Source organism: Meleagris gallopavo, chromosome 22 (genome assembly GCF_000146605.3).
Source record: "Meleagris gallopavo isolate NT-WF06-2002-E0010 breed Aviagen turkey brand Nicholas breeding stock chromosome 22, Turkey_5.1, whole genome shotgun sequence".
Taxonomy (NCBI): Eukaryota; Metazoa; Chordata; class Aves; order Galliformes; family Phasianidae; genus Meleagris; species Meleagris gallopavo.
In genome coordinates this window covers 1541106-1568702 of record NC_015032.2, presented here as the reverse complement: position 1 = coordinate 1568702, position 27597 = coordinate 1541106, and the positions used below count along the sequence as shown (strand labels likewise).

General features: G+C 43.6%; 1 protein-coding gene across 1 annotated transcript; it reads right to left on the bottom strand.

Moving 5' to 3' along the window:
• Positions 1 to 5299: 5299 nt before the first annotated feature.
• AHCY (adenosylhomocysteinase) lies at positions 5300 to 26733 on the bottom strand. Its single transcript, XM_010722264.3, has 9 exons — positions 26523 to 26733; positions 23747 to 23822; positions 21967 to 22119; positions 18207 to 18319; positions 16506 to 16713; positions 15569 to 15656; positions 14526 to 14643; positions 9597 to 9791; positions 5300 to 6805 (listed from the first exon to the last, which is right to left on the bottom strand). The coding sequence occupies exons 1-9, from the start codon at positions 26655 to 26657 to the stop codon at positions 6674 to 6676; spliced, it is 1218 nt and encodes a 405-aa protein (XP_010720566.1). The 5' UTR covers positions 26658 to 26733; the 3' UTR covers positions 5300 to 6673.
• Positions 26734 to 27597: the final 864 nt, after the last annotated feature.

Genomic DNA, 27597 nt, shown 5'->3' with positions numbered 1-27597 from the left:
ATGCTTCCCATTTGGGAACAAAATATTTACAGCACTAAATGAGCACAGCAGATGGTTCGCTTCCCCTTATTCCCTCCAACTTGTTCATCTCCCTCCATCACTAACGCTTCTTTCTAAGCACATTTGGTGAAAGCTGTCACTCTTTACCTACACAACGACATTGTGCTGGGGGTTAGACACTATTTCATCCAAAGGCTTCACTGCCAGGACGGGTCAAAAAGAGTTTGAATTCTGCTGTTTAAAAAAAAAACAAACTCATATAGAGAACAATTTCAGAAAGGAGGAAGAACAGGACCAGCAGATAGCTGTTCTGACTGGGAATCAAGCTAATGTGAAGCAGATACCTACAGCTAGCGCCAACTTGAAACAAAGCTCGAGATGTCAGCCTCCCTGCTGCTTTAAATGTTTCAAAAGGTGCTCCCAATGTGTGCAGTGGGGCAACTGCTCAAGGGAAGAGACAACATGGCTATGAACCTAAAGCCTGTCTAATATTCTGTTACAGAAATTATTTTCCAATTACGAAATCATAACCAAAGTGCTGCAGAAAAGTAGCAGGTTTGCTGAGGAGTGTCTCTCCCCTCTACAGAACAGAGCAAAGTTTAAAAATTTAGTTACAGATTTTCTAAATACCCTCACAAGTTTAACCACCTGTAAGAGAAGGACAAGGAGCCAATGGAGCAGAAGGGATGGCAGTCCCCACCCTGCTCAAAGGAATATTACAAAGCTGTCAATACGTTTTGGTTTCATTCTGGAAGTATTCTTTACTCCTGGAAATATTTGTCCTTTTTTATTATGACTTTTTGTTGAAGAATTAGTGATTTCAAAAAAGGGAAAAGCAGGTCATTGTAGTCAGCACTTCTTACAGCTGTGCCAAGTCATCCGGGGCAAACTGTGTGATGGAAGAAACTACCAGGGCTTTACAGCATACAGGTACTACATCTGATTGATCTGAACAAAAAAGCACCAAAGGCAAAAAAGATACCACATCTGGCCCATGAAATCATTCTCAGGAAGAACCACTGTCATGAGAATGGGCACAGCCACGAGTCATACAGCCATCAGTGGGACTTCCACGTGCCCCTTCCTTCTTCTCAGCCAGAAGCCATCGTTATTTCCTAAGGCTGCTCCCCTCCATCCATCTCCATTTCACAGAACATGAAGCCACATCAAAAACAAAGAACAGGATCTACCCAAGCTGTACAGCAAATCAGCTGCTTTAATAAGTCATGGAAAGCAGTGTTATCTGATTGAGATAAATAAAATCTGGTAGTAAAAAAATATCCGGTTGAGATAAAGTAAGAAGATACGGACGGTTCTCTCACATTACTTTTAACTCAGTGCTGGAGGAATAAATACTACACTGCTCACCCCTTTTGGAAGAACAGCATTTTTACTAGCAATAAGGAAATGATTAACAGAAAATAAATCTGACAGCCAATTGAGGAAATATGTTATTGCTCTTCCTGGCCAAATCAAAGACCTGTCTAAAAGCTAGGAGGACAATCCTTCACCATCAGCCCCATTTTGCCAACAGGTTTGGTCACTGCAGGAGCAGCTGCCACAAGTGCAGCCCCATGCAGTGGGCTCGTGGGAGGAGCTGGAGGCATTAAGAAACAAAGGAACATTGGATATAGGGTAGAACTGAGAACTTCTCCCAGTGTGGTAATTAGGTTTATTTTAGTGCTACTTTCTTACTGTTTGTTTGGGTTCTTTTTTAATTCCTGACCCACTTAAGCAGCAGCCAGGAAGAAATAAAGGTGAGGAACAGCAATTAACTACAGTGGCCATGGACATTTCCCACCTCTCAGCCCACGGCTTCCAGCATTCGGGGAAGAGGGGGAAGCTGTAAATCTGAGTGAATTCTTATTTTATAAAAGACAGCACGCACCATACTCCATATTTAAATTTATTTTTAGATCTTCCTCATGCTCTCCGCATTCCTCTGACATACTGTACACACTTTCCCAAACCAGACCTCCTGTGTGCACGGTTAGGAACCTCACCTCCTTTCTTTTCTTTTTGCGTTTTAAGATGAGCCTGCCAACAAGGCTGAGCTCTCCAAGGCACACTGCACTCAGCCAGCCTGGGCGAGCACTGAGCCCAACGAATGCCACAGTCGAGCTCCTCATTGCCCCTGTCAGAGAGAGCACATACAGGCGTACGGCTGAGCCCATCACCCTGCTCACCCATCTACCAGACCTGGTTCACAAGCTGAACACCCAGCACGCCTTTGTTCCTCACCTCGCATTCCCCCTTGCACACGTGAAGGTCTTTCCCACTGCAACGCGGTGCAGAGATCCGTGTCCCGCTTCTCTTGGGATCCAGACCCAGGCAGCCCGTGGCTCACATTTCACCCCACTTCTGTGATATCTGCTGTGCAGTCACAAAAATGAGATTGGCTGTAGTCCATCACAGTCAAATGACCCAGCAGGCCAGATGTGGAATTCCATGCATAGGGCTTCAGTACTGGGGAGGGGAATGTGAGCCTCAGTACTTGCAGATGCTGTGCTCTCATCGGTGCTTATGTTTGTTTTGTTAGTCATTGCATCCAACTCAAACCATTGTAAAGGAATTGTGATGGGACTGACATCTGTATTGAGAGAATCACAGAATGGCCAAGATTGGAAGGGACCTCAAGGATCATGAAGCTCCAACCCCCCTGCCACACGCAGGGCCACCAACCTCCCCATTTAATACCACACCAGGCTGCCCAGCTCCCCATCCAACCTGGCCTTCAACACCTCCAGGGATGGACGGGGCATCCGCAGCCTCTCTGGGCAGCTGTTCCAGCACCTCACCACTCCCGCTGTAAAGAACTTCCCCCTGACATCCAACCTCAATCTTCCCTCCCTCAACTTCATACCATTTCCCCTTGTCCTGCTGTTACCTGCCCTTTCAAAGAGTTGATTCCCCTCCTGTTTGTGGGCTCCCTTTAGGTACTGAAGGATGCAGTGATCTCACCCCACAGCCTTCTTTTCTCCAGGCTGAACAAGCCCGGCTCCCTCAGCCTGTCCTCGTAGGGGAGCCGCTCCAGCCCCCTGATCATCTCTGTGGCTCTCCTCTGCACCCTCTCCAACAGCTCTCTGCCTTTCTTGTACTGGGGCTCCAGACCTGGACACAGCACTGCAGATGGGGCCTCACAAGAGCAGAGGAGAGGGGGACGATCAAAATGCTCAGCTTCAGACCAGACTGAATTCATTGTATGTAGATTAAAAAAAATAAGAAAGAACAAGAAAGCTGTTTTTAAAATTGCAGGTGATTTGGCACAACTCAGCAGCAGCAGACGTGCTCTTGACAATAGCAAGCAATCCAGCAATAAGGCTGTGTAATTTCCTTCGCTATGGATCAGGCACCTTCTGAGAAAGCAGCAGGGTTTGGGACACAAGACAATGTTTTTTTCCTTAGGAAATAACAACAACAAATAAAAGGAAAGCAGCTACTACACCACAGGTCATGTTTCAAAGCCTTTCGTCTATTCTGGAATGCTGCTAAAGCAGAAGTGAAATCTGCACATTCTACTGTGAACATTATGCAAAACTGCCCCTGAAGAAGAGTTCAAATCAGAGCACTGTCTACGTTCGGCCAAAGATGCTTGCACCACAGCAAGAGAGAACAAGACTGCTTTTAGAAAGGGAAGCTGCTGAACTCTAGCTGAACAGCCACACAGCACACAGTGACAGCTGGGCAGAAATATGAAATGCCCCCTTGCAATAATGCTGCTGATTCACACATCATACTGTCAACAGGAACTGGGCATAGCATTTCTTCTCCAGGCAGCAGTAAAACCACAGCAGCACTACAGGAGGTGGGAGGGAGGAAGAGAAATTCTACAGCAGTTTTATTAGGGTGTGTGTTTGATCTAGTCTTCTTCAACCAACAAAACAGAAGATCTAGCAAAAAGCATTCCAAATATGATTTTTATATTTTATCAATTCAAACCACATTTGAGTCAAACTCCCACTCTGTTAACTTGCTCAGGCTACTGTATTTTCAATAGTAAAGCAAAACTGCTTGGGATCTGTCAGTGAAAGCACTGCAGTAGGAAGCCACTGGTCTGTTCTCTTCCCTCTTGGCAGCAATGCTCCAGTGCACTGGAACACAGCTCTGCAAAGCAGATACTGCAGATCTGGCCAAGCTGCCAGTGCATGGACACCTCCCTGACCCACCCATGGAATCACAGTTTCATAGGCTCAGTCTCTGAAGTTCCAACAGAAGCTGAATGTCAGGAGTCTGCACTGGGCTTTCCAGACTTAGCTTTGCACACAAACTCTCCCTTGAGACATTTTCTGAAAGTCAGCAGCTGCAGCCCCTGAACCCAATAATGTGTATCGGACTTCCTCAGGACTCCAATAACCAGGAAATGCAAAATTTCAACTCTTTCTGTGGAAAACAACACACACACGTATATATACACACATGCAAATAAATTCCTCTATATGCTAAACAATTTCTGTAGGCAATCCATCACTAGCAAATAGCAATGAGAAATGAGAAACTGACATCCAACATGCTGCTGCCTTTGACTACTACAGGAGCACATAGCAAAGACAGAGTGAGACCATTCCCAGGTGCAGAGGAATAAAACAAGGGGCGATGAGCATAAATCGCAACACGGGAAATTTTAGTTAAATATACAGAAAAAAAGTTAATCTAAAGAGTAGTTGAATATTGGTTGACAAGACTGAGGAGGTTGGGTAATCTCAAACCCCAGAGAAGACTGAAACTCACCCATGCAAGCTGATCAGCAACTCGACCTCGCTAGCTCTACTTTGAGGTGAGGGATTGTCCACCAGACAGGTAGGAAGGGCTAAACTATTTGATGAGTCCATATGGAGAGGCAGTCACATCCAAAACATAATTACAACCCTAGACTTCAGAACAGCAGGCTTTCAGCCAAGGGATGGGCTTAGGGAAGACAAAGCCCAGCTTTGAAGAGACTAACAAGGAATCTGAAAGGCGACAAAAAGGACAACATCCAGCTCTTGTTTCCCTACTGCAATTATTTTACTGACTTGATATATCATCTTTATTCTGACACCAGAGCTGTGTGTGATGTAGGGTGACCATCTCCTGCCATCTACATTTAGACACAGGTGCACACATTGGGGTGGAACGCTGTATAAATGCATATTTAAAGGTTAACTCATACTGAATATGGATTCATTTATTGGGGCTGGTTTCGTGAGACCCATACTCAAAACTGATGCTCTTCAGAGGCTGACAACAGATTATTTGCAGAATGGAAAGCAATAAAACAAGCTGCATACCAAGCAACATTTGGTTACTCATTTCTTTTTTGACTTATCCACAGTTCATACTCCACACCATCTGCTTTAATTGCTTACTGACACCTGTTGCTCGAACATGAATCTCAGAGCTGTTTTTTGGTGGCATTTCTTCAATACATTCTACCAAATTTTTCATTTTCTTACATTCAGCCGGCTGTACAATACTGACTGAAGAAGGTAGTGGAAATAGAGGTATTTCATAACACGTGGAGATGAATCTGGATAGGCAGAGCTGCTAGGGTTTGTTCCCTTTGGTTGTTATTTTGCCTGTCCCCCATTCCCTCCTCCCACCACCCCATCTTGTAACTCACAGCCCTTCAATCATAACTAAATAACTTCAGGAACAGCATTTCTCATCTCAAGTACATGACATGGCTAGCCACAGCACTGGCTTTTGCCAGGAAACCACAAGTGGACACACAAAAAGGTTTGATTGATTCAGTGAATACGCAGGACCAAATAGATTCATGGCAAAGCCTAAAGCATCTCACTACACAAGTCAGGCCACAGTCACATCTTTAATAAAAGCACTCTGAGTCAGTGACAGAAAAGATACAGCAGACATGACAACTCTGAAAAAAGAACCTGGGGGTAAAAGCGTGCTGCTGGTGTTTTCCTAGGACCAATCAAGAGCCCTAACCCTAACCATCTCCTCAGTGACTCCTCAGACATTCACCAACACTAGAGGACTGCTAAAGTAAGTCACCTTTGCCTCACACCCCTTCCACTGTTGCAATGGAAGCAGCATAGAAGGGTCTTGGTTCTAATTAAAATCACTGGAGTAGATTAATCCAGAGAGAATGCCAGCTCTCATCTCTGCATAGGAGATTACATTGATTATACAGGAGGCAGATCAAGCAACCTGCAGAAATACTCCTCCTTAGTTCCCCGTTTCACAAAAGGTATTTCAGTTAGTGCACCTTCATGAAGAGAAGCCTGACACCACCAGCCTTGAAACAGAATTCAGCTAATTCCCACAGAGCATGGCAGAAAGCATCTCTCTGCAGAAACAGTTCTGCACTCCACTGATTAGCCTGCTCAAACAGCTGGCCACATGTTTGACAAGAGCAGATATTTAATCTAGTATTCCCTTTTGTCCAGCTCTTACTGGGACATTAGGGGCCAATTAAAGGTGCATAGGATCCTTTTTGCTGTGAATTTAGCTAAGTACCAATTCTAATTCCATGAGCCAGGGTGATCCTCTTTCTTTAAAGGGAAAAAAAAAAAAAAAAGACTAAAAAAGCCCTGAAGCTCCATTGGTAAGGGCACAAGTTCTGCAGCACTGAGAGGATGATGGCAAAGGGCTTGTTCTCAGAAACCCAGCACACACTAGAGCTTTGGAAGGTTGCATCCCTGCACTTTGGTCTTTGAGTACTGCCACCTGCTCAGTATCGGTAGTGGTCTGGCTTGAAGGGCCCATCCTTTGACAAGCCCAGGTATTTGGCCTGCTTCTCACTCAGTTTTGTCAACTTCACACACAGTTTGTCCAGATGTGCAGCAGCCACAGCTTCATCCAGCTAGAAAACAAAGCATTGAAAAAGATTAGTAGAAGCTTCAGTTCAAGAAATCATGGCTGACAGTAAGAAATGAATACCTGAAAACCAGTAGCAGCTCCAAGGACAATTTAACAGACCGATGCAACTCTTCCTGTCAACATACACCAACTGCTTGAGTGCAGAACCATCTAACTTGAGCACAGAATCATCCCCAGATGGAAAAGTCCCAACTTAATTTGACTTCCTCAGAAGCATGAGACAAATATATCATCCAGCCCATTTCAATCCCATTTACACATTCACATCCATCCACAGGTAGAGAACAGATATCAAACTATTCAAAGATAAGAATGTCCGGTTTGGCAGAAGGGAAAAGCCCCAGTCATTTTCTGCTATGAAAACACCTGGACATGGACATACTAGACTATCATAATGTTTTATAGAAATTCTAATACGTATAAATAAATTAATACATCTCCCCCTTCCAGGTATACTTTCTCTGAGATATGTATGTTAAGAATATTCATTCCAGAATCACTAATTCATCAACAGCTCTATTATCTATTGTCATGGTCTTCACGAATAATAAAATACTTTATATCTCACTTCCTGATCTTTTCTTCATTCCAGGGGAGTCAGACAGACATGCAAACTCAAGGGTCAGAAAAATGAGCAGAAAGTTAAGAGGATATTTAAGTCTGAAAACAGACAGCAACATGGCAAACTAGCTGCCATGTCAACAGGAAGGCAGAGCTGTGAAAGATGTTCAAGGAGACAGGACAGCACTAGGAAAGGACAAGGTGCATATAATAGAAAGGTAAGTTATATCATTTGCAATTCCTGCAAGATACGAATGATCACTGCTAAGGAAACACAGATGCAAGATAAGTCTGAACTGCTGCAGCAGAGACAAAAAACTGGTGCTATCTCCTCTATGTATGTAACTGTTGCAATATATTTGATCACCAAATCAACAAAACAACCAAGTACTACATCTTCAGCATCTGTCAACCAGCACATCCTAAGCAGAAGTGTTCTAACAAGAAACTACTCTAAAGTAACCCCATCATAATAAGCATATTAAAGTTGTATTTGTGCTGAATAATTCAGTGCAGCTCAATCTGTTGGCAGCTTGGTGTTACTCTGAACATCTACGGAGAACCAGGGAGGGCAAAGATGTACAATCCAAACCATTAAAAAGAATAGATTAAGTGGTTGAAGAATGTGGAAGCAAACCATGAAAGCTATAGGATACTACATAAGAATCAAGAAAACCAAGAAAGAAAACCCAGCTGGAGGGACTGTGTCTAGAATGGGAAACAAGTATTTAAGCTTAGTAGATCATGTCAGAAGAAAAATGTTAAAAGTCAAATACATATCAGGTTGAACTGTAGTGATATATTGAGATGTGACAGGTGCGTTTCCAGCACAACTGAGACAGATTAGATCTACTTGAAAAGGAGCTGATACTGAGTCACCAGTATCTCGCAAATCAGGTTCTCAAACTGCAGCAGAAAGAAGCTGTTTCACAGTTGCTTCAGCTTATGGACTTCAAGATTTAGAGAAAGGCAAACTGACATTCTTACCTACTGCACACTTCGAATCAAGCAGTTGAGCATAAGGAAGGATACATCTGACAGCAAGAACATGGATGCAATACTTTGCTTCAATTTCCAGAAAATCGTATTGCAGAAAAGCAGGCATGTTTGTAATAGCTCATCACCAGTTCTTAAATTTACATTTAGATCTCAAAGCCACTATGCAGAACAAGGAGAGGTACTAGCCAAAAATCAGGAAAGAAAGCCCTTCTATCCATCTTTTGTTGTTTCTGACAAGAAGGCAGCTTTGTTCATTGAAATTATCTGTGGAGCCCAGTGGGTAAAGATCATTTTGCCACAGTACGTGAACCTGAACACTGCATTGCCATACAGTGCACAAACACTCAACTCCATTTGTAAGTAACAGATCTAAGTGTTATTTCTCACTTTCGGTTCAAGTATGATTACTAAAAACTGTTGTTCTAGAAGAGAATGAAGCCACATTTTATTAGCAACATCGGGCTTGCTCTTTTTCCTAGGAATTGTCAACAAAAATTTTCTCTGAAGATGACTGTGTGTCAGAGAGCTGGCTGATCAGCTGCAGATACACTTTGCTTGATCATCAATAGGCAGTTTTGGAAACTTAAGTTCTTCAGCAAACATTTCACAAATAAGCCCAAACATACACTTTATACTTCCCAGATGAAAAGTATTTTCACATTTTGTCCCACACCTGGTTCTATTTCAAAGCAATGGGATTTAACCCCAGTATCCTTTTCAATGAGCAACTGAAATTCTCATGTTTGTTTTGCAAAATTAAAACCAGGTTAGTTTTATAAAGGAATTTGCAGGTTATGATATGACCAGATTTCTCCGAGAACAAAGAATCCACAGATAAGATTAAAGGGAAACACAAGGGAATTTGTGTCATTAATATTTTGTGAAGCTATTAGGATCAGATTGTAATAAGCTCTGCTCAGGTGCAAGAGGGACCCAGATTCTCTCAACCACAGTGAAGATTTTTGATTTCACTCCAACTCTTCAGGAAGGAGCTTCCTGACTATTCTCAGACAGCAAAGGCTTTCCCAGCAGCTTAGTAAAGAGCTGCAAATCAAGGGGAAAAAAAAAACAAAAAAAAAAAACAGGACATTCCTGTCACAAACAAGTTCTACGTCTTCACACTGTCCTAGCTACAAAAAAGAAAGAAAAAAGCTCACTTCACATTGTGTGACCGAAGCCCTACAAGTTTGCACTTTTCTGCCATTCTAACTCACCTTCTTTGGCAGGAAATGGACTCCAACAGAGTATTTGTCACTATTTGTCCACAGCTCAATCTGTGCCAGCACCTGGTTGGTGAAGGAGTTGCTCATGACGAAGCTAGGGTGACCCATGGCACAGCCCAAATTGACCAGTCTGCCCTCTGCCAGCAGTATAATATGACGACCGTTCCTCAATTTATAGCGATCCACCTGGGAAAAGAGCAGTGAAAGGTGAGGGCACAAGCAGCATTTGAAGTCACAGAATCCTCAAGAGGTCCACAGGGACCTCAAGAGGTCACTGAGTCCAATCCCTATCTAAAGCAGTACCCTACAATAGGTCGCACAGATCAGCATCCAGACAGGTCTTGAATATCTCCATAGCACTCATGTAAAACTCGGTGGGCTCCCTTTCCACATCAGCAATTCAGCAATGGGTTTACGATGCAGACTTTCATTACAATCAAGATGCTCCTCACCATTCCCAGCCAGAGTTCAGTAAGGCTCGTAACTGCTCTGGACTTCACACTACATAGATCTTAGCATCTGCTTCACATTTAATCAGTTATCCTGTTCTTCTGGTTCTTTCACATGCATACCATCTCAGGTGTCTGTGGCATGGAACGTGCTGCCTGCAGTAAGATGTAATTCATATATACTTAATTGTAACTGCTGGTGTGGAGAGAGAGGTGAAGCAGCACCTCTGTGTGCAACAGCCCAGAACATTTGCACCTGATACACAGGTAAGGGCCAGATTTTGCTCAGCCTTCTGAAATTACTCCCCAGTGAATCCTCCCACCTCAGTAATGCCTTGATTTACAGTCAAGGCATGAGCAGTTTGTCTTCCAGGGACAGGCTACTGTAGACATCTACCAAATCTTCAGCACCACCTTTTAGGAGACCTGAAAACACTTGTGGTTTGACAGCTCACCTCCCACAGTGACACCAGGCCTAAGTGAGAGCAAGACAAGTCCCAAAGTCAAAACACAAGGAGATCTATCCACTTATCAAGCAAGTCAAATTGCATGCATAGCTGAAAAGAACTGGTAAATTAAATGGCTGTCCTAGACTCTGGTGCACACTCTTTGCTTTCAGGGAGAAAGATTCAGTCCTCCATTCAGGCTGATTTCCAGGGACAAAAGGACAGGCAAACAAGGGCTAAGGAGACAGGTGCTCAGATACACAAGAGCCCAGAGATCAGGAGACTGTCACTTCATATGTGCCTCAGCTGTCTGGGCCAGACTGGAATCCCACAATGCCTATGCTAGCTCTGCTTCCCCCTCCTGCCAGTTTCTAGCTCTTCTCTCCCTTGCCTTCACCCTGTAGAAAGGAATTATATTAAATACTAAAGCCTAAAATGAAATTACAATCTGGACTGTAAGTTGTAAGAATGTTCATTGTTCCCTGGTATTTACTGTTCATCTATTATGTCAAGCATGTGGAAGCAGACTAAAGCTTTGAAAAAGAACAGTAAGCTTTGTTAAAGGTTAACAATGTTTTAGACAAATTTTGCTGCCATAGCATAAAGACTTAAAAGGGTTCCTTTCCTGCAGCTGTATTTATACTTTATGTCTCAAAAGGGAATATGAAGCAAAATACAAGCCACTCAATTTTGTTCTTAAAGCTTCAACCTATAGGTTAAAAGCCATTCTGAACTCAGTTTTGTTCTTAATAATTCTGCCTTCAAAAAAAACCAAACTTTATTCAGTTTAGTAGTACAGATGTGATAATTTAAACTAGCAATGACCATTTTCCTAGAACTGGTACTTCACTTTCAGACAAGATCTGGGCCTCTAATTATCTTCCCCAGCTGTGATTCAATCCCAATACTCTATTTCTGGGGTTTGTATAATACAGATTACTGTCTTTAGCACACATGTAGGCAGTAACCATCTCAAACAGAAGCTCCAAATAAAACTCTTTATTTTTCCTACCCAAGAGCTGTACAGCAAGGTAAGGTTAGCAAGAACTTTCTTTCACTGAGCAGCTGCAGTATATTTCTTATGGATGCTAATTCTCCAGTGTGGATCACTAGTGACAGCTCTCAGTTCACCCAAAAAATACCACATGCACCACCAGAAGACTATGGGAGGGAGAAACGAAACCAAGCAGACAAATCAGAACGCTAAAGAAAAAAACCTACAACAACATGGCTGATAGTAAACACTGTTCACTGCTACAATTAATTTTCAAGGTTGAGGTAGTTGGGCTTGTTTAGCTTGGAGAAGGGTCAGGAGAGACCTCAATGCAGCATCCCATGACTGAAGGGAGCTTATAAGCAGGAGGGGAAGTAACTTTTTATATGGTCTGATAGTGATAGGACAAGGGAGAATGGCTTTAAACTAAAAAAGGGGAGATTTAGGTTAGATGTGAGGGAGAAATTCTCTACCCAGAGGCAGTGTAGCTCCAGCACTGCTGCCAAAAACTGTGGGTGCTCCATTCCCGGAGGTGTCCAAGATTATGGCTGGGCCCTGGGCAGCCCAAGCTGGGGGGTGGAGGCAGCCAGTCCGTAGCAGGAGGGTGTGAGCTTGATGATCCTTAAAGTCCTTTGCAACCTAAGGCATTCTATCATTCTATGATTCTATGCACGTGTTTGCACATTTCTCAGTCCACCACTTAAGCCAGGGCAGATTTCTCAGTTGTGTTCAAATTCATTAAAGGAACACTTTTGTCACAGAACTGTAGAATCATAGAAAGGCTTAGGTTGGAAGGGACCGTAAAGACTATCTGGATCCAATATCCTTCCCACGGACTTGGTTGCCATCCACCAGGATCCACCAATTCTAGTTCCAATGCAGATGAATTCCCACATTGGTTGTGAGGGATTGAAGCTGCAGGACACTTCCTTGTTCCTAACTCCAAAGTTATCTCCTATCTCCAGCAGTAAGCAGCAGATAAGGAAGAATACAACAAAAGCCAAATTTCCCAATAAATCCTCTCAGCTTCATCTATCTCTAGATCAAGCTGAGACAGAGGTGGTTCATTCAGGGATGGTTGGTTGTTTTGTTTTTTTGTTGTTTTAAAATATGTACAAACTCCAGCTAAATATTTTTAAACATACATTTTCGTGTCACCTACAGCACCCTGGATGACATCCTGTGTTAACAGGTCCATTATTTTGGGTCACTCTGGACCTCCTGCTTGCAATAGCAATGTTTTACAACACAACAGAGAGATTTAGGATAGGAAGGAGGTAACTCTTCAGCATTAAACCGTATGGGCTACTTTGACCCTAACTCCAATATTTTAAAAATAAAACATTTGTTTTGAACCAGACACTTAATAGTTTTCATGCCTTGCACTACACTGCATCTCACTGTTCAGGGCACCTAATATATTCATGACAGGCCTGGCTCCTGACAAGAAACAGGACTGCTGCTTTCTCAAACACTAATATTCAATTTTTCACATGGATTTTAAGAGCCACGCTCAATAGTCACGGGCAGGTAGTTTGTATGCTACTACATTAATAGCCATTTCAGTCTTTGACAACGTTTATAAACAGTCCCAATTTTAAAACCTTTTAAAACCTGAGCTATCCAAAAGCAAGCAGGCTCTTCTAGGACAGAAGCTAGGGTGAAGTCAGCCTTACACTAAGGTCATGGGCACAAACATAGTGAGAACTTGAAAGTATAACTTCATACTTCACATTTAGGGCCACAACAACAAACGTGACACTGAAAAGAGGCTCACAACTGCTTAGCAAGAGTTTGATGTGGGTGGCCAATGAGCCACAGGAGGGTCATCTGGAAGGGCAGACAGATCTACTAAGACATACACCTAGGTATAGTTAAAAGAAAAAAAAAAAAAACCTGTCTGAGAATCCCACTGTGAGCAAAAGTTACCTCTTCAAAAGGTAATCAGAAGTTCTATACCAAGTTAGAAAGAGACTGGTTAGCCTCAGGTGATGTCCTCCCTCAACGTCTGTGTTACAAACGAGTTTTAATTTAGTGCTGTTTCTCTGTTTAAGGATACAGCTGAAGAGTTGGAGTTTTCAGAGCCCTACTTTTCCGTGTGACTACTGCCATAGTTTGAAGTAAATACATTGTGGAAATGCAAGCTGAGCAAGGATAAAATATCCTGCCTTCTCTGCCCACACACAGACTTCTGGTCTCCACAGGTTTCTAAAATAAAGCCACTGAGTCTGGAAAAGAAGCCTGAATTTAGCAAAGCTCCAATAGGCTTCACCGAGGCTTTAATTTCAGAACAAAAGTTGCTTTGAAAACAAAGGTGTGAATCCTTCAACTCTTGGCAAAACCCAAGAATACATTTCCTTGAGATTCATTCTAATACCAGCACTCTGCATGAGACCTAAGACTCTTCTGGTGCAGGGCAGCTACACGAGCAAGCAACTTCCTTGGAGGAAGCTGAGATCAGTCAACAGAGAATCCATAGGCTCTGCTCCTAAGAAGTTCTATATGATCTCTAATGATCTGTTCTGTATTCATCATTCAGCTTGTTTTTTAAACTGAGTTAGGGCATTACTCTCAGATGGTGGCTATCAAAAAGCACATTTTCATACTTTGCCAAACATCAAGGTCGACCTCCTGTAAGAAACTAATTTGATGCAATCAACTATGAGACCATAACTAAGGAATAGGTTCCTGTTTGTCCAGAAGGAAAGAATACACAGATGTACCCATACTAGGCATCTCTTCTCAGAGACCATGCTCTAAGTCCTGGGCACTTGTTGGAACCAGTTGTTTTAATATCAATGCAAGAATATTACATGCAGCTTGTTACAGACTAACAGGGCAACAGCAGAGCAGAATTTGCATTAAGATTAGCCCAGAACAAACCTGGCTTCCAAAAAAATCAATTAACAATATAAAAGCTAGAATGTAAAGAGTAGAAGCATCTGAAAGGAAACACTTTCCATTCCGGCAGCAGACACTGACTTGTAATCACTCTGTTCTATCAGGATGCCTTCTACATGGGCTATCTCACCTGAGGTTTAACATTCACCACCTCTACTGCGTTTTGATTCAGCCACTTTGCATCAACTTCCACATCAAAATGACCAATATTACAAACTATGGCATCATCTTTCATCTGCTCGAAGTGCCTGAAAGGAAAAAAAAAAAAAAAAGAAAGAAATCAAAAGTCAATGCACAAAAGAAATGTGCCTTTTCCAAATCCAGGAGGTGCTTTGGCCCATAGCTCTGCTCAAGGAGAAATGAAGAGCTCCTGGATCTGCAGTTGATTTTCACAGACATGATGCGTGGGTGCAGTAATCATCTAAACATGTAAAACCTGCTAGGAAAAGTTTCAAGCTCCTAGTAAAGGACTCTTCCCAAGGATGGAAGAGGCTATTGAAGATGAATTGTTGTCCCAGTATAGAAAGTTGAATTAATTTTTTAGTTGGTCACTACTAAAATATCGGCAGTTATTCTGTTCCTTCCTACACAGAAGGAATCTCTTTCTCCATTACTTTAATGTTTCCAGCAGTGTCACATTCCTGGATACTAATGCCTTCATCTCCTCCCACTTAATCTGTCCTCATACTACAACACATACAATCCTAATGGCAAAAATAGGAATGAGTTTGTGTAGAGCAGAGGGACTATAAACTGAGATCTAGGAAGTGACAATAAAGAGCCTGTAGGGCAGTTTATTGAGAACAGATTAGTTTCAAGATTGTTGTGTGTATTCACAGATGGAATCACTTTCAATCTTTACCTACCTCTCCTTCCGTTCACATTTATCAATAGAATTCAGAATAACAAAATTAACAATCAATAACAGAATTCAGGCCCGCCCTCCCATTTTCTTAAAGGTCTCTCTGTCCATCTATGCTTTTTGTTTCTCCACCATTAGACATTGTAGGACAGGAATAATTGCAACGTGGCAACAATCAACAGTTTAAAAACTGAAGTCTCAGTTTCTCATTAAATTAATGCTATCTCTCACCACGTTGCTGACAAGTTATGACTATATAAAAATCAAACTGTAGCAGTGTGTTTTCACTGAAGCAAATGACTAGATCATACCTGCCCTGAACAATGTCAGTGCAGCCAGTGGTTGTAACAAAGATATTGCCTTCCTTGCAAGCCTCCTCCATTGTAGTAACTTCATAACCTGAAAATGAGAGAAAAAAAAAATTATCTCCCTACCCAATCACCAGACATTGTTCAAAAATGAACTGCAAAACTGAGTAAAGCATTAAGAAAAAATTATGAGTAATAGAAGGCTGTGCCAGTGCTTAATCTATGGCGAATGCATGTTAGCAGATGTACTTTCCTTACACTAAATACCGAGGCAGCACAAAAATATCTGTATCCCTCACCTACTTCCAGTGTGAGGATCTTATGCTTCCAACTCCCTGCAACCAAAGGTGTAGCGTCTGCCACAGCTCTTAGATTGGATTCAGGGTTTGCTTCCAAAGAAAATGTATCCACAATACCTGCAGATTCTAATCATGTATGAAAAGAAACGGGATAAACTGGTACTACCCAGAGCTAAGTGAAGCAGCCACAGAAGAGTTGGAGTACAGCTCTGAGAGCGTGCTGCAAGCACAGCTTCACACTGGAAAGCAGAGTTGCGTTCATCTACAAAAGCATCTAATGAAGACAAGGTCTGCTGTTTTACTGTGGAAATATTCTAGTAAGTCTTAACCTACACTGAAGGTAGAGTTGCCCAACTTGAAGATAATTAACCCATTCACAACCAGACTTTCAGCATTACGAAATAGCGGGCTTTCCCCACTAGAGTCTTTTTATCTGTGACTCCAAACATATCGTCAAGGCCTACAACAACTGAAGTTGTAAGGAAAGAGTTCACTGTATGCTCAGTTAAACAAGAGGTGTGTCACTTCTACAACAAAGAGGCTGAAACCCACTGAAACTTTCTCAACTATCATTTATCGCTCTACACCAACACAGAAAGACTCCCTTCAGACGCAGTAATTTCTATCCCTTCTGTTCTCACCTTCCATAGCTGCCTGCAGTGCATTGATGGGATCAATTTCAGTGATGATGACTCTTGCTCCAAAGTTCCGCAGGGCCTGAGCACAGCCTTTGCCCACATCACCATAACCTGCCACCACTGCTACTTTTCCAGCAATCATGACATCTGTAGCACGTTTGATACCATCAATGAGGGACTCTCGGCAGCCATAAAGGTTATCAAATTTGCTCTGAAGAAGAAACAGGAGCCATTTCAGAACAGAAGAAAATTCACTCAAGCAAAAACTCCTTAGAGAAGCAAAATGGATTTGTGTGTGCATACATAATCAGGAGGCAGACAGTCAGCTAAACATTAACTACAATGAGGGATGAGAAGATGATAATCTGGCTTGATGTTTTTCATTTATCCTTTTTCAGTCTACATAGTTATGCCACATACAGGCTTCAGCATGCCCCTGGTGAGAAACATTTCATAAATGAAATCAATGAAAATAAAGGAAATCTCTCCTACCAATAGCATAGGAAGTTGGCATAGAGTCAAAATATCAAACTGAAGGAGCAAAAATCTGTCATTCAGTTGCATGTCTTCCTGGAGGTCTGTAACTGCAGTTCATACAAATCTTTCATTGCACAAATCCTCAACAGTATTTGAAAATAAGCACTTGTTTGGCACTAGAATAAAGTTAGCTCAATTCAAATCCATTTCAGAGGCTTTTTTTAGAAACATCTGAATTTCTAAATCTACTAAACAGTATTAGTAGTTATTATGCAAGAGGCAGACATGGGTGAAAAGGATGTAGAGGAATGTCCAAAATCAACTGGTTTCCAGTCCACTAGCTATGGAATAAAAATGTCAGACATCTTTGTGAACAGAAACAAGATAGTCTTCAAACAACAAGGTGCAGAGAAAGCAGACCAAACCATTGAGAAATGCCATTCCTGACAGAATAATATAAGAGACTGAGGTTAGTCTCAGAGTATTAAACAGCCAAAAAGTACTGAAACAGTTGTGCCTTAAAGTGCTACTCTTCACAGGCACACTACAGGCAGGAATTATTATCACAGTGCTTCACTATGAAAACTGCTTAGAACTGCACACGGTGACTCAATATATACTTACTGACTAGTTTTAAAAACACCTGGATACACGAGCTTCATGCACACCTGAAAATCACTCTATAATTCATCTGCATTCAAAATCATCATCACGCTCTCAATACCATTCCTTCCTCTTTCCTAAAGGACTTGTCATGGGAAGCAGAAATATGATTAAACAAAGGATATAAACACTTTCTTCTCTATCCTTAGCAACTGTTGCTTTCAGAAATACCTTTACCTGCCAAAAGCTCATGCAGGTCATTGAGTTTCTTTTCCAGCTGTTACCTGCCTGTGGCTTTAAGCCACGCAGTGATGACCTGTTTCTTGACAGAGGAACTAACTGTAGGCTAACACAGCTATAATTCCAGAGATGTCTTCATTTCTTTTGCATTTTAATAATGTAACACACATCCTTGCACACAATTAAGCCTTGAACATTCTAAAAATGGGACATTTACGACACATCACACCAGAGACATCGTGGACTTACTTCAAGGATGTGCTGAAAATCTGTTCAGTTCCACATCTAGAGTACCTCAGCAAGAGAAAGAATACTTGCAGGGGAATAACATCCCAGCACCAAACCTGTTAGCACAGCATAGCGTAAGTGCTTTAACTGCAGTACCTTGGTGACAGAGTCGTTAACATTGATAGCTGGCACCTTCAGAGTCCCATTGGCTTTCATCTTGTACAGGTTGTGAACTCCAGTGGTTGTCTCTTCTGAAATACCTCTAATTCCTATGGGCAGAGTAAAATGATTTATGTTTGGTTGGATTTAATGTCACTGCAAACCAACACATCCAAGTGGCAGCAGTGTCTTCCAGAGGTTTAAGCTATAAAAATCTTTGCAGGAAGCAGGGACGAAATCAGAACCCTCATTTGGATCCTCAAATGGCACTCTGAAGCTTCAAGAAAGTTTTCCCCCACACGGCTATCAAAGCAGCAGGACAAAGAAATCGTTGGAAAAAAAGAAGGGGCCAATTCTAGACCAGGAAGTCAGGAAAGACAGCTCTAATCTATTTTCTCACACTGAGCCAACTGCAAAAAGACTTGAATGTTCAGACTTTCAGTGATGTTTCTGAAGTCTGTTCCATACCGGCAAGGTGGCCTGAAAGGAGACGAGAGATAACCACACTCAAGTCTAAAGCACTTGAAACAACTAAGAAAAATTCAAATTCAGTTTGTTGTTCTCAATCCTCCTGTCAGTAATCAGCTGCAGCTCTGATTAAACATTCTCCACATGCTCCAAATCTAGACATTAACTGCATGAAAATTCCGTTTCAAGGGTATTACTAGCACATTCACAAAGTATCATTTCAAATAGGCCCTTGTTTGAAAACAGTCCCAGAGATAGAAGCCAGCGACAAACGACTGCCTAAAAATACAAACATCGGATAAGGGAACCAGACCTTAATATGACAGTAACTGTCACAAAGTAACCTCACTTCAAACAACACGCAAAAGCCAAATTTGTAAACGTGTCCCTGTTTACCCTTCATACCACATACAGTATGAATTCGGGGTATTTCTTCCCCTTACCATCTCAATAATATCTCGCTGCATGCAAGTTGTCTAATTGCTATACTGTAAGCATTCTGGGTGTTGCTCAAAGCTTATCTGCACAAAAGAAGTGGTGGCAATTTGTGACAGTCAATAAACCTGAGAATCACCTATGCAGTTGAGCTGCATACCCTGCACAGGTTACGGTGACTAAGTTTGTTCTTTGATCTGGAAGCATGCTACAAGTCAGCTAATCTGTCACTGCATGAAGTACTGGGGGAAGATAGAACAAATCTGCAAAACCAAGCTGAAACCGCCACCAAGAGCAATATCTCTGCACAGAGATCCATACGACACTGCAGCAGCTAATTTGGACTGCCAGCCCTTCCTCCTTCACAAACAGCAGCAGCAAAGCAGAGATGCCAGAGGACCTGTCCCACAGCACAGGGCAGCAGCCGGGCTCCCAGCACAGCACCCTGACCGGCGGCAGAGGGGAGGGCACAGCACCAACGATCCACCATCACTTATCCGGGCTTTTACTTCTGGGGACCGAAGCGCCCCTCGGGAAGGCCGGCACATCCGGGACACGCGGCCCGGCCCGGGCAGCGCGGCCGGAGCCGCTGCGGAACTATGGTGCCCCCTTGCGGCGCGCCACGGCCATCGCCGCCACCTCCGGCTGCCGCGCGGCGAATCAGCGGGGAGACGCGTCTCGCGATGCGGCCGCACCGCCTGCAGCGAGCTGCCAGCACCGACCGCGCTCCAGTGCCTCGCTCCTACTCGGTCACCTGCTGAGACGGTTAAGTTGAGGCTTGGCACGCCGAGAGCTCGCTGGTAGGGGGCAGGACAAGCTAAAGAACATCATCTGGCGCGTGTTGAAATCTAGCACCTTTCCCCAAAGCGTTCTTCCAGCGCAATTCTCTGAGCAACGAGTGACTCGAGAACAGAGGAGGGCCTAAAGCGTGGAAAAAAGCTGAAGCAACATGAGGAATTCTTGCTGAACATTCAGACCTGCCTTACCTACCTGAGCAATGAGCAAGTCTGCCCCATGGATCACCAACAATACAGCCCTCTCTGAACAGCAGGCTTCAGCAGAGATGCCAGAAATGATCTTTGCATGAGTTCAGGTGACTTTGGTTCTGAAGTCTTTCCTTCCCCTTCTTTCATTATGTTGGTTTTAAGGGCATTCAGCCTAGCAAAACATGGCAGTAGTACAGAGGCCATTCTGCCCTCTAACAGCAATGGTGCTTAGGGATTAAGGGAAACTTGCTGAGCATTTCCATGCACAGGTGGTGGAATGCTGCAAGAAGGCTTCTCAACTCCAGTCAGTGCAGATAGCACATATTTTGGCAGGGGAAATGTTGACAGGTATGACATTCCATCTAGGTCCTTTAAAAACCCAGGTGAAGGGCCACTCCTGTGAATTGGGATGGCAGACCAGAGATGGATGCCAATACAGCAGACAGCCACTGTCCTGCTGAAACATATCACACTAATTGCTTGCACAACAGGAGTGCAAGACAAGTGAGAGGACTCTGAAGAGCAGATAACAAGGCTGCAGGTGTGAAAAGTTCAGCACAAGCACCCTCAAGAACAGACACAAATAGACACAAATTGAGGTGTTAGCTGCATGTGCTTGACAGGGGAGCAACCCCATTAAACAGAACTCAAGTATGAAAAAATGCATTTTGAAGCCTGTCACAATTCCAAGGAGGCATGATTAGCTGTGGCTTCCTTGGTCATGAACTTCACACGGAGGCAGCCCAGAAGAAAGAGACCTCTAGTAAGCAGACACCAATTTCCACTGCATTACAGTTCACTGCTGGAGATCTAATGACATGAGGATGAGGGTCAAAGAGAAAGCAAAGCATGTCACACAGTTGCAGTTTCTTCTTTTCCTTGCCACCCTACCCATACAAGCACACAGATGGGCAGTACGGCCCAGCCTCCTTCCTTCACACAGCCCTGTGTCTTGACTACTTCTGATTCTGCCTATTAAGGCAGTACAGCTCAGGAAAGCTGATTCAGCAGGTTTCTACAGCAACCCCACCTGCAAGGGCCAAGAATGAACAGCAGAACAGCGATCAGTAATCAGTTTAGTTTCCCCTCCATATGCCTATTCAGTTATCTCCAAATCCTAGATCAAACGTCCTTCAGGAACAATAGGCCTCTGTGGCTTGCAGCAGCACATATGACGAAATCCAGCAGAGCAAAGAAGCTGCTACAGTTGCCCAGCACAGATCAGCCTGCTACTGCAAGTCGTGCCAAACTGCCCTCAGATAAGTCTTTTTACAGATAACACGTGCTAGCCACACCATGCTGTTTTACTAGCTTATACTAAAGGTAATAAATCAACAAAGCAGGAGTCACAACCCTGGCTATCAGCATCTTTACTGATAAATAGGACAAGTTGATGCCTTGCAGTTCATGTACTGTGAAAATTTAATTCCTTTCGAAGAAAAACTACAGGTTCTCATAAGCTGATCTAAAGGTGTATTGAGAGTACAGGGAACAAAAAAGCAACAACATTAGATAATATTAATTGCAAGCAGACATTAAGCAATTCTAAAACCCAGCCCATTTACAGAAATGTCTTGGCCAGACAGCAGCCCTACTTGTTATTCAGGTAATGGATAATGTGAATGAAGGCCAGAAGAACAGTCAATGTAGTATAGATACTACAAAGCAAAGATGGAAACAACAGCTCCTGCAGGAAAGAGATTCTGCTCTTGCATTGTGAGCAGTTTTCACAGACACATCCCATTGCCTGCTTGCACATGCCTTTCCAACCTTCCCACATCCCTTTTACCAAAGCAGGGAATTCCCACTGAAAAAGTGCCAAACTGGCCTCCCAGGTAGAACTGTACCTGACAACAACTGCAAGTTACCTTTCAAGAGCTGTGGATATTTGGTATGAACTAGGTTGGTAAGATCTCCACCGTCATCCAAAATCATGTTGAGGGGCTGCCCGTCCTTGAAGTACAGGGTCTGCTCAATGCACCACAAATATTCCTCGTCCGTTTCTCCTTTCCAGGCAAATACTAAATAGGAACAAAAAAACAATTAGTTTCTTTCTGAGCAAATAGGAAAGCAGCAAAATGAAGATCTCACTGGCAGCGCTCAGCAGCAGAGCTGACATGTAGATGATTATCTGTGCCTGCAAGCCAGAAGAGACATTTTCACTGGAAAGAAGATCAAAATCTCAAAACGAGCAGAAGTTAAAACATTTTGCCTTCTGTTCCAGGCCACAAACTTGATTAAAACTGAGACTTTCATTGCCCTCCTCACTATTCCATATTAAGAAAGAAAAATCAAAGCAAACCAAAGCAGACGCACATCCACAACGCCCCACTTACTCCCTTAATTCACCACGGAATTACAAACAGCCACAGGATATATTGATACAAACAAACAAAAACACAACTCTAGCATTTCTAGTATAGCAGGAAAAATGCACCAGACTTTGGCATGAACAAAGCACCAGACCAGAAACTCTCCTGCAACTTTAAATTCTAGTTTCTAGCACAGTGCTAAAATCCATGCTGCTGTGCATCCTCTGCTCTTATAAGGGCAGATCTCAAGATCAGCACATTCTACAACATTCAACAACATTCATCAACAGCATGCTCCAGCAACTAACACATATCTATCAGTACCTTTGCCTTTCCAGCATTTGTAGCTGCTTCATGCTACGCTCAAGCCCTGTTGATACTCAGTTATTCAAACATACTGAGCACAACTTACATAACCTAACACTGGACACCAGATAAATTGCCATGTTTCTGCTGTTTATACAGAAAACTTCAGCTCTGAAGCCACCCCTGCAGCTGCCCCTTCTGCAGAAGGGTGCATCAGTGTCCCTCATTGTCTACAAAGGATCAGCACTCCTCCCACGTTTCTAGATTCGCTGTGTGAAGTGTAATATTAACAAAAAGTGCAAGTTCCACCAAGCAAAGATAACAGGGGTGGAAGCCAAAAGGTCAGATGGATGCTCCACCCACAGACTGCTCTTCAAAAGTTGAGTTTTGAGTGTTAAGAGCAGTGAGGGATGCAGTTCTCTAACATCTAGATCCAGGAAGTTGCTGCTGGCTCTCTCACACTGCACGCTAGAGGCAGGCAGGAGGTGATGCTCACAGCCAGTAATACCATAAGAACCAGGGAAGGGATTTTTCTTCTTTACTTTAAAATGGATCACAACTGGGGAAAGACTTGTTGCAACAGCTAATTATATCAGTAGCTAAAGACACCTCTAAAGGAAAGAACCAGGCTGTCAGAAAACATTTTTTGTCTCTGCTAACAGCCGGGCTCCTTTCCCCAATCGCTATTAGCAGCAAGCTTGCTGGAAAGCACCAAACACCTTCTGTACACACCTACACACCAATCTCTAATTACCCAGCCCATTTAATCATCTTAGTAAACAGGCTTAAGGCTGGTAACTTACAACCCAGCTCTTTTGTAGTCTAACACCAGATCAGCCATTGTTAGGCATGCTAAACTGTCCGATGCAATGCAGCTGGAATCAAAATTTTGTTTTGTAACAAACACTGGCTTTCAGAGGCTACTTCTATCCTGAAGTTTATTCAGAAAAGCTAGATTTGTACAGTTTGATTCAGCTAGAACAGGCCCTATACCCCAATTCAAAGCCCAATTAGAACACGGAGAACTTACCAGGGATGCCAGCTTTTGCAATAGCAGCTGCAGCATGGTCCTGAGTGGAGAAAATGTTGCAGCTTGACCATTGTACCTGGAAAACAACTCAAGTTTTATTTGCTGAACAAAGTTCTGAGATAGGAACTCTATTTAGACACAAAAGGGAACAAGAGCAGAAAAGTACATTAGTGCAAATTCCTGCCTTTCTAAATAGCTCTGTAAAAGTTAATAGGAAAACTAAGTATTTGACTAGGACAGGGAGAATAATGCCACCTCAAAGGATAGCAGAGCTTCAGCTGTGCCACGTATTCAGCCACCTCTTTATTCGTGAGAGCTTGTGCCAGACACCCAAAGAGTATGTTCAGCTACAGATCTTCAGGAAAAGCACAGTATGATGGGTTCAGAAAGTCTGCATCACTGAAGTTGAGATTTTTAGAACAGCCACGTGACAAGTGTCCAGTAAAGGATATGGCCATGCAGCAATACACCAAGAGGCACTCAAGAAAGTCAGAAACACAGCTGAAATGCTGCATGCTATCAACAGGCATTCTCATGAGATTATGCTCAAACAGCTCCCACTCTGTTCTCCAGTCATGGAAGCTTTTCCAGCTGAGCTAAGCACTTCCCACGGATTTCATAACTAGGCTCGGGCACCTAGAAAAGCAACAGCACATCGCTGAGCTGCATTAATAGGGACCTGCACACCCACTGCAGCTTCACAGTAGTGGCTCCCAGGTCCGTTCTGTTACCGGGAGCCACACACTGGAGCTCTCACTCTGTTCCTTACAGAGCTGACCAGCAAGTGGGTATCTGCATGCTGGTTTGCCAGAGACCTTAAGGAGCTGACCACAAATATTCTAGGGAGCAAGCTGGCTGGGTTGGTTAGCAGGGCTTTAAACTAATTACAATGGGGGAAGGAGGTGTACTGGGTTACAAAGAAGAGCGTGGGAATGCTGTCACCTGGGAGATGGTAGAGGAAAACCCCAGACTTTCCTGGAGGTATTAGGAAGGGCTTCTCCAAGAAGGCAATGAGGCCAACAGCCAAGCTGAAGTGCCTCTGTTAGAAACCACAGTGCAATTGAGAAAGTATGATCTATTTGCTATCATGGAAACACAGTAGAAGGAATACCACAATTTCTAGTGAGTTATGTCCTCATTATTATAGTATAGTTTGGGTTGGAAGGGATCTCAAAGATCATCTGGTTCCAACCCCCAGTCCACACCCCCAGAGAGGCTGGAGAGTATCCACAGAATACGGTTTGATTGCAGTTACCTTCCTTCCTTCCAAGCGCCCAGACTGTGATAAAACAGATGAATCAGAGTTGAATCCAAACTCAAAGCAGTCTGAACATGCAGAACAAGAAAGGAGCTCACAATCAAGCACCAAGGTAATACAACAGCACACATCTTCAAGGCACAACCCCAGCTTATGCTTAGAGGAATCACATCACTGCAGGGACCTCCCTGAATGACTTGGATGTGTCCCATATGACATTGAATTTGGCCTGTATTTAGCTATATTTAAGATAGCACACAACTGCTGCCTAAGCCTGCCATATTAGGATACAGCAACCAACAGGAACAGCAAAGAACTTCCTAAAACTCAGCAAGTACTGCTTGCTTTTAAATCCTAAGAAAGGACAAAGTTATATACATAATAGTAGAAACAAAGCCAGGGCTAAATCTGCATCAAAGTTCTCCTTCAGCACTGCACTAGCACAACAGCTCTGACCAGGACAATCTCCATACACAACAGCACACACTGCCCCTGCATCCTGACTAGATCTATCCCCCCAGTTTTCACTTCTTTTTTTTTTTTTTAAGAAATGCTTTATCTGTTGGAGAGAGCTTCCCCTTTTTCCACTGCCTCTGGGTAAGCAGGACAGTGCTCAATAGTTTTAGTCCTTCCCAGGCTCATACTCCCAGGAACAGATCCCATACAGGACTATCTCTGGGCAGGCCAGAGTGCATACAGCTAAACTTCAGGACAAAGGAATTTCAGATCACAAATCATGCTTAACATAATCCACCACTGAGCTCCCCGCTCAGTACACAAGCTATTTGGATTGTGCTGAGATGTCCTGTGCAGTGATCACTCAGCCATGATGTTTGGACTCATTCTGCAAGCCAGGCACATGGCATAATGCAGTAAAGGGCTTACAGGTATCCGAGTCTTTAAGATGGACCGGGATAATTGGTCCAGAAACACAGTGAACTTGAAATCAGTGGAATCCCCACCTGCCATCACTGAACCACATTGCTTCTACAGTATTTTCTGCACATCTGAAGGGCTAGCAGGAGCTCTCAGAGGTTTCGTAAGTTTTTGCTGAATTTGAAGGCACAGTGCAGTTCTTAACACAAGCTAATCCATGCTGCAGGCAGTCACTAGAGCCTCAGTATTAACAGCAACAGCACAATCAGCAAACACAATCAGCAACAACACTGCATGACCAAGCACAATACAACACATGAGAGCAAATCCTAGCATCACTGCTCAGGGAGCTGCATGCAGCCAAAGGAGCTGTTTAAGCCAGCAACCCAGTCCAGAACTGGCACTTCTCAAGCTGCAGCTTGTCCAGAGAAAGGACACGTACCACATCCTAGGGGGTGTGCATTACAGCTGATGAAGTTTTTGCTTAAGGGAAGAAGAAATAATCCATCCAGAACTGTGACTCTTCTAAAAATGCAGAAGAATTTGCCAGATTCCCCTGTGATAGTTATATAAACTGAAGCAGTGCCCCAGGCAGAGCATTACCTAAGAGCATGCTGAAGGAGAAACTCAGAGCCACTTTACCTCAGCTCCCAGCTTTATAAGGGTCTCTATGAGAACTGCTGTCTGCACAGTCATATGGAGGCAGCCGGCGATCCGCGCACCCTTCAGGGGCTTCGAGGCACCATACATCTCCCGCATCTTCATCAGCCCTGGCATCTCATTCTCTGCAATCTCAATGGCCTTGCGACCCCAGTCAGCAAGGCTGATGTCAGCTGCAAGAGAAGGAGGACAGGTGTAAGAGTTTAAATAGCTGAGACCTTGGTATCCCTTCTCACACTTGTGGACAGGCATCAGCTGCAACAGCTGAACTGAACACCAAGCAACAGCTGGGAGGCAGAGCAGGAGGAAAAATGGGCCCCATCCCTCTTACCCCCCTGCTTTTGCACTATGGTGCACAGGCTTTTAAGCAAGCTCAGACCAAAAAGCCCCAAAACAACAAAGCTCCTGTACGGGCACATTAATCTATTGCTCAGGAGCCCTGCAGCCCATTCATTAAGTTCCAAGTTCCAATCCACTTCTGCAAATACTGCCTAAAGCTCTGACAGTTCCAGAGGTTTCCTTCCATAGTAGAAAGAGTAGCATGCCTGGGGGGAATGCCTGTACAGTCACAGCTTCTGCAAGTGGGAACACACACAGCACACACCCTGCAAGGTCTCCGGGCACTGAGCCCAGCCCTGTCCCCAACAAGGACTCAGCTGCAGGGCTCCCACTGTGTCTCCACAAAGACAGCTTCTGAAGGACCATTAGTCACAATCTGCTTTACTTCTCCAAGAAGGGTCTTTCACTAAGAAAGTTCACCAAAAACTGAACAGGAAATTTCCGACAGTACATAGAGCAAGGAAGAGAACACTGCAGCTGCAGCAGGTCTGACTCCAGCTGCACCTACAGCAGGCGGACAGCCAGCATCCAGGCACACCGCTCTGCAGCACCAGCCAGAGCCAATGCCCAGCACCCAGTGAGCTCTTTCAGAGGCCTCAGGACAGTATCATTTCACTAACAGCACGGTCAGCTAGCTTTCTTTCAGCTAGCTGGTGAACGCACCGAGTCAGAGCGCCTGGTTCCACCAGACAGCCTAATTGCACTTTATTCCCAAGCG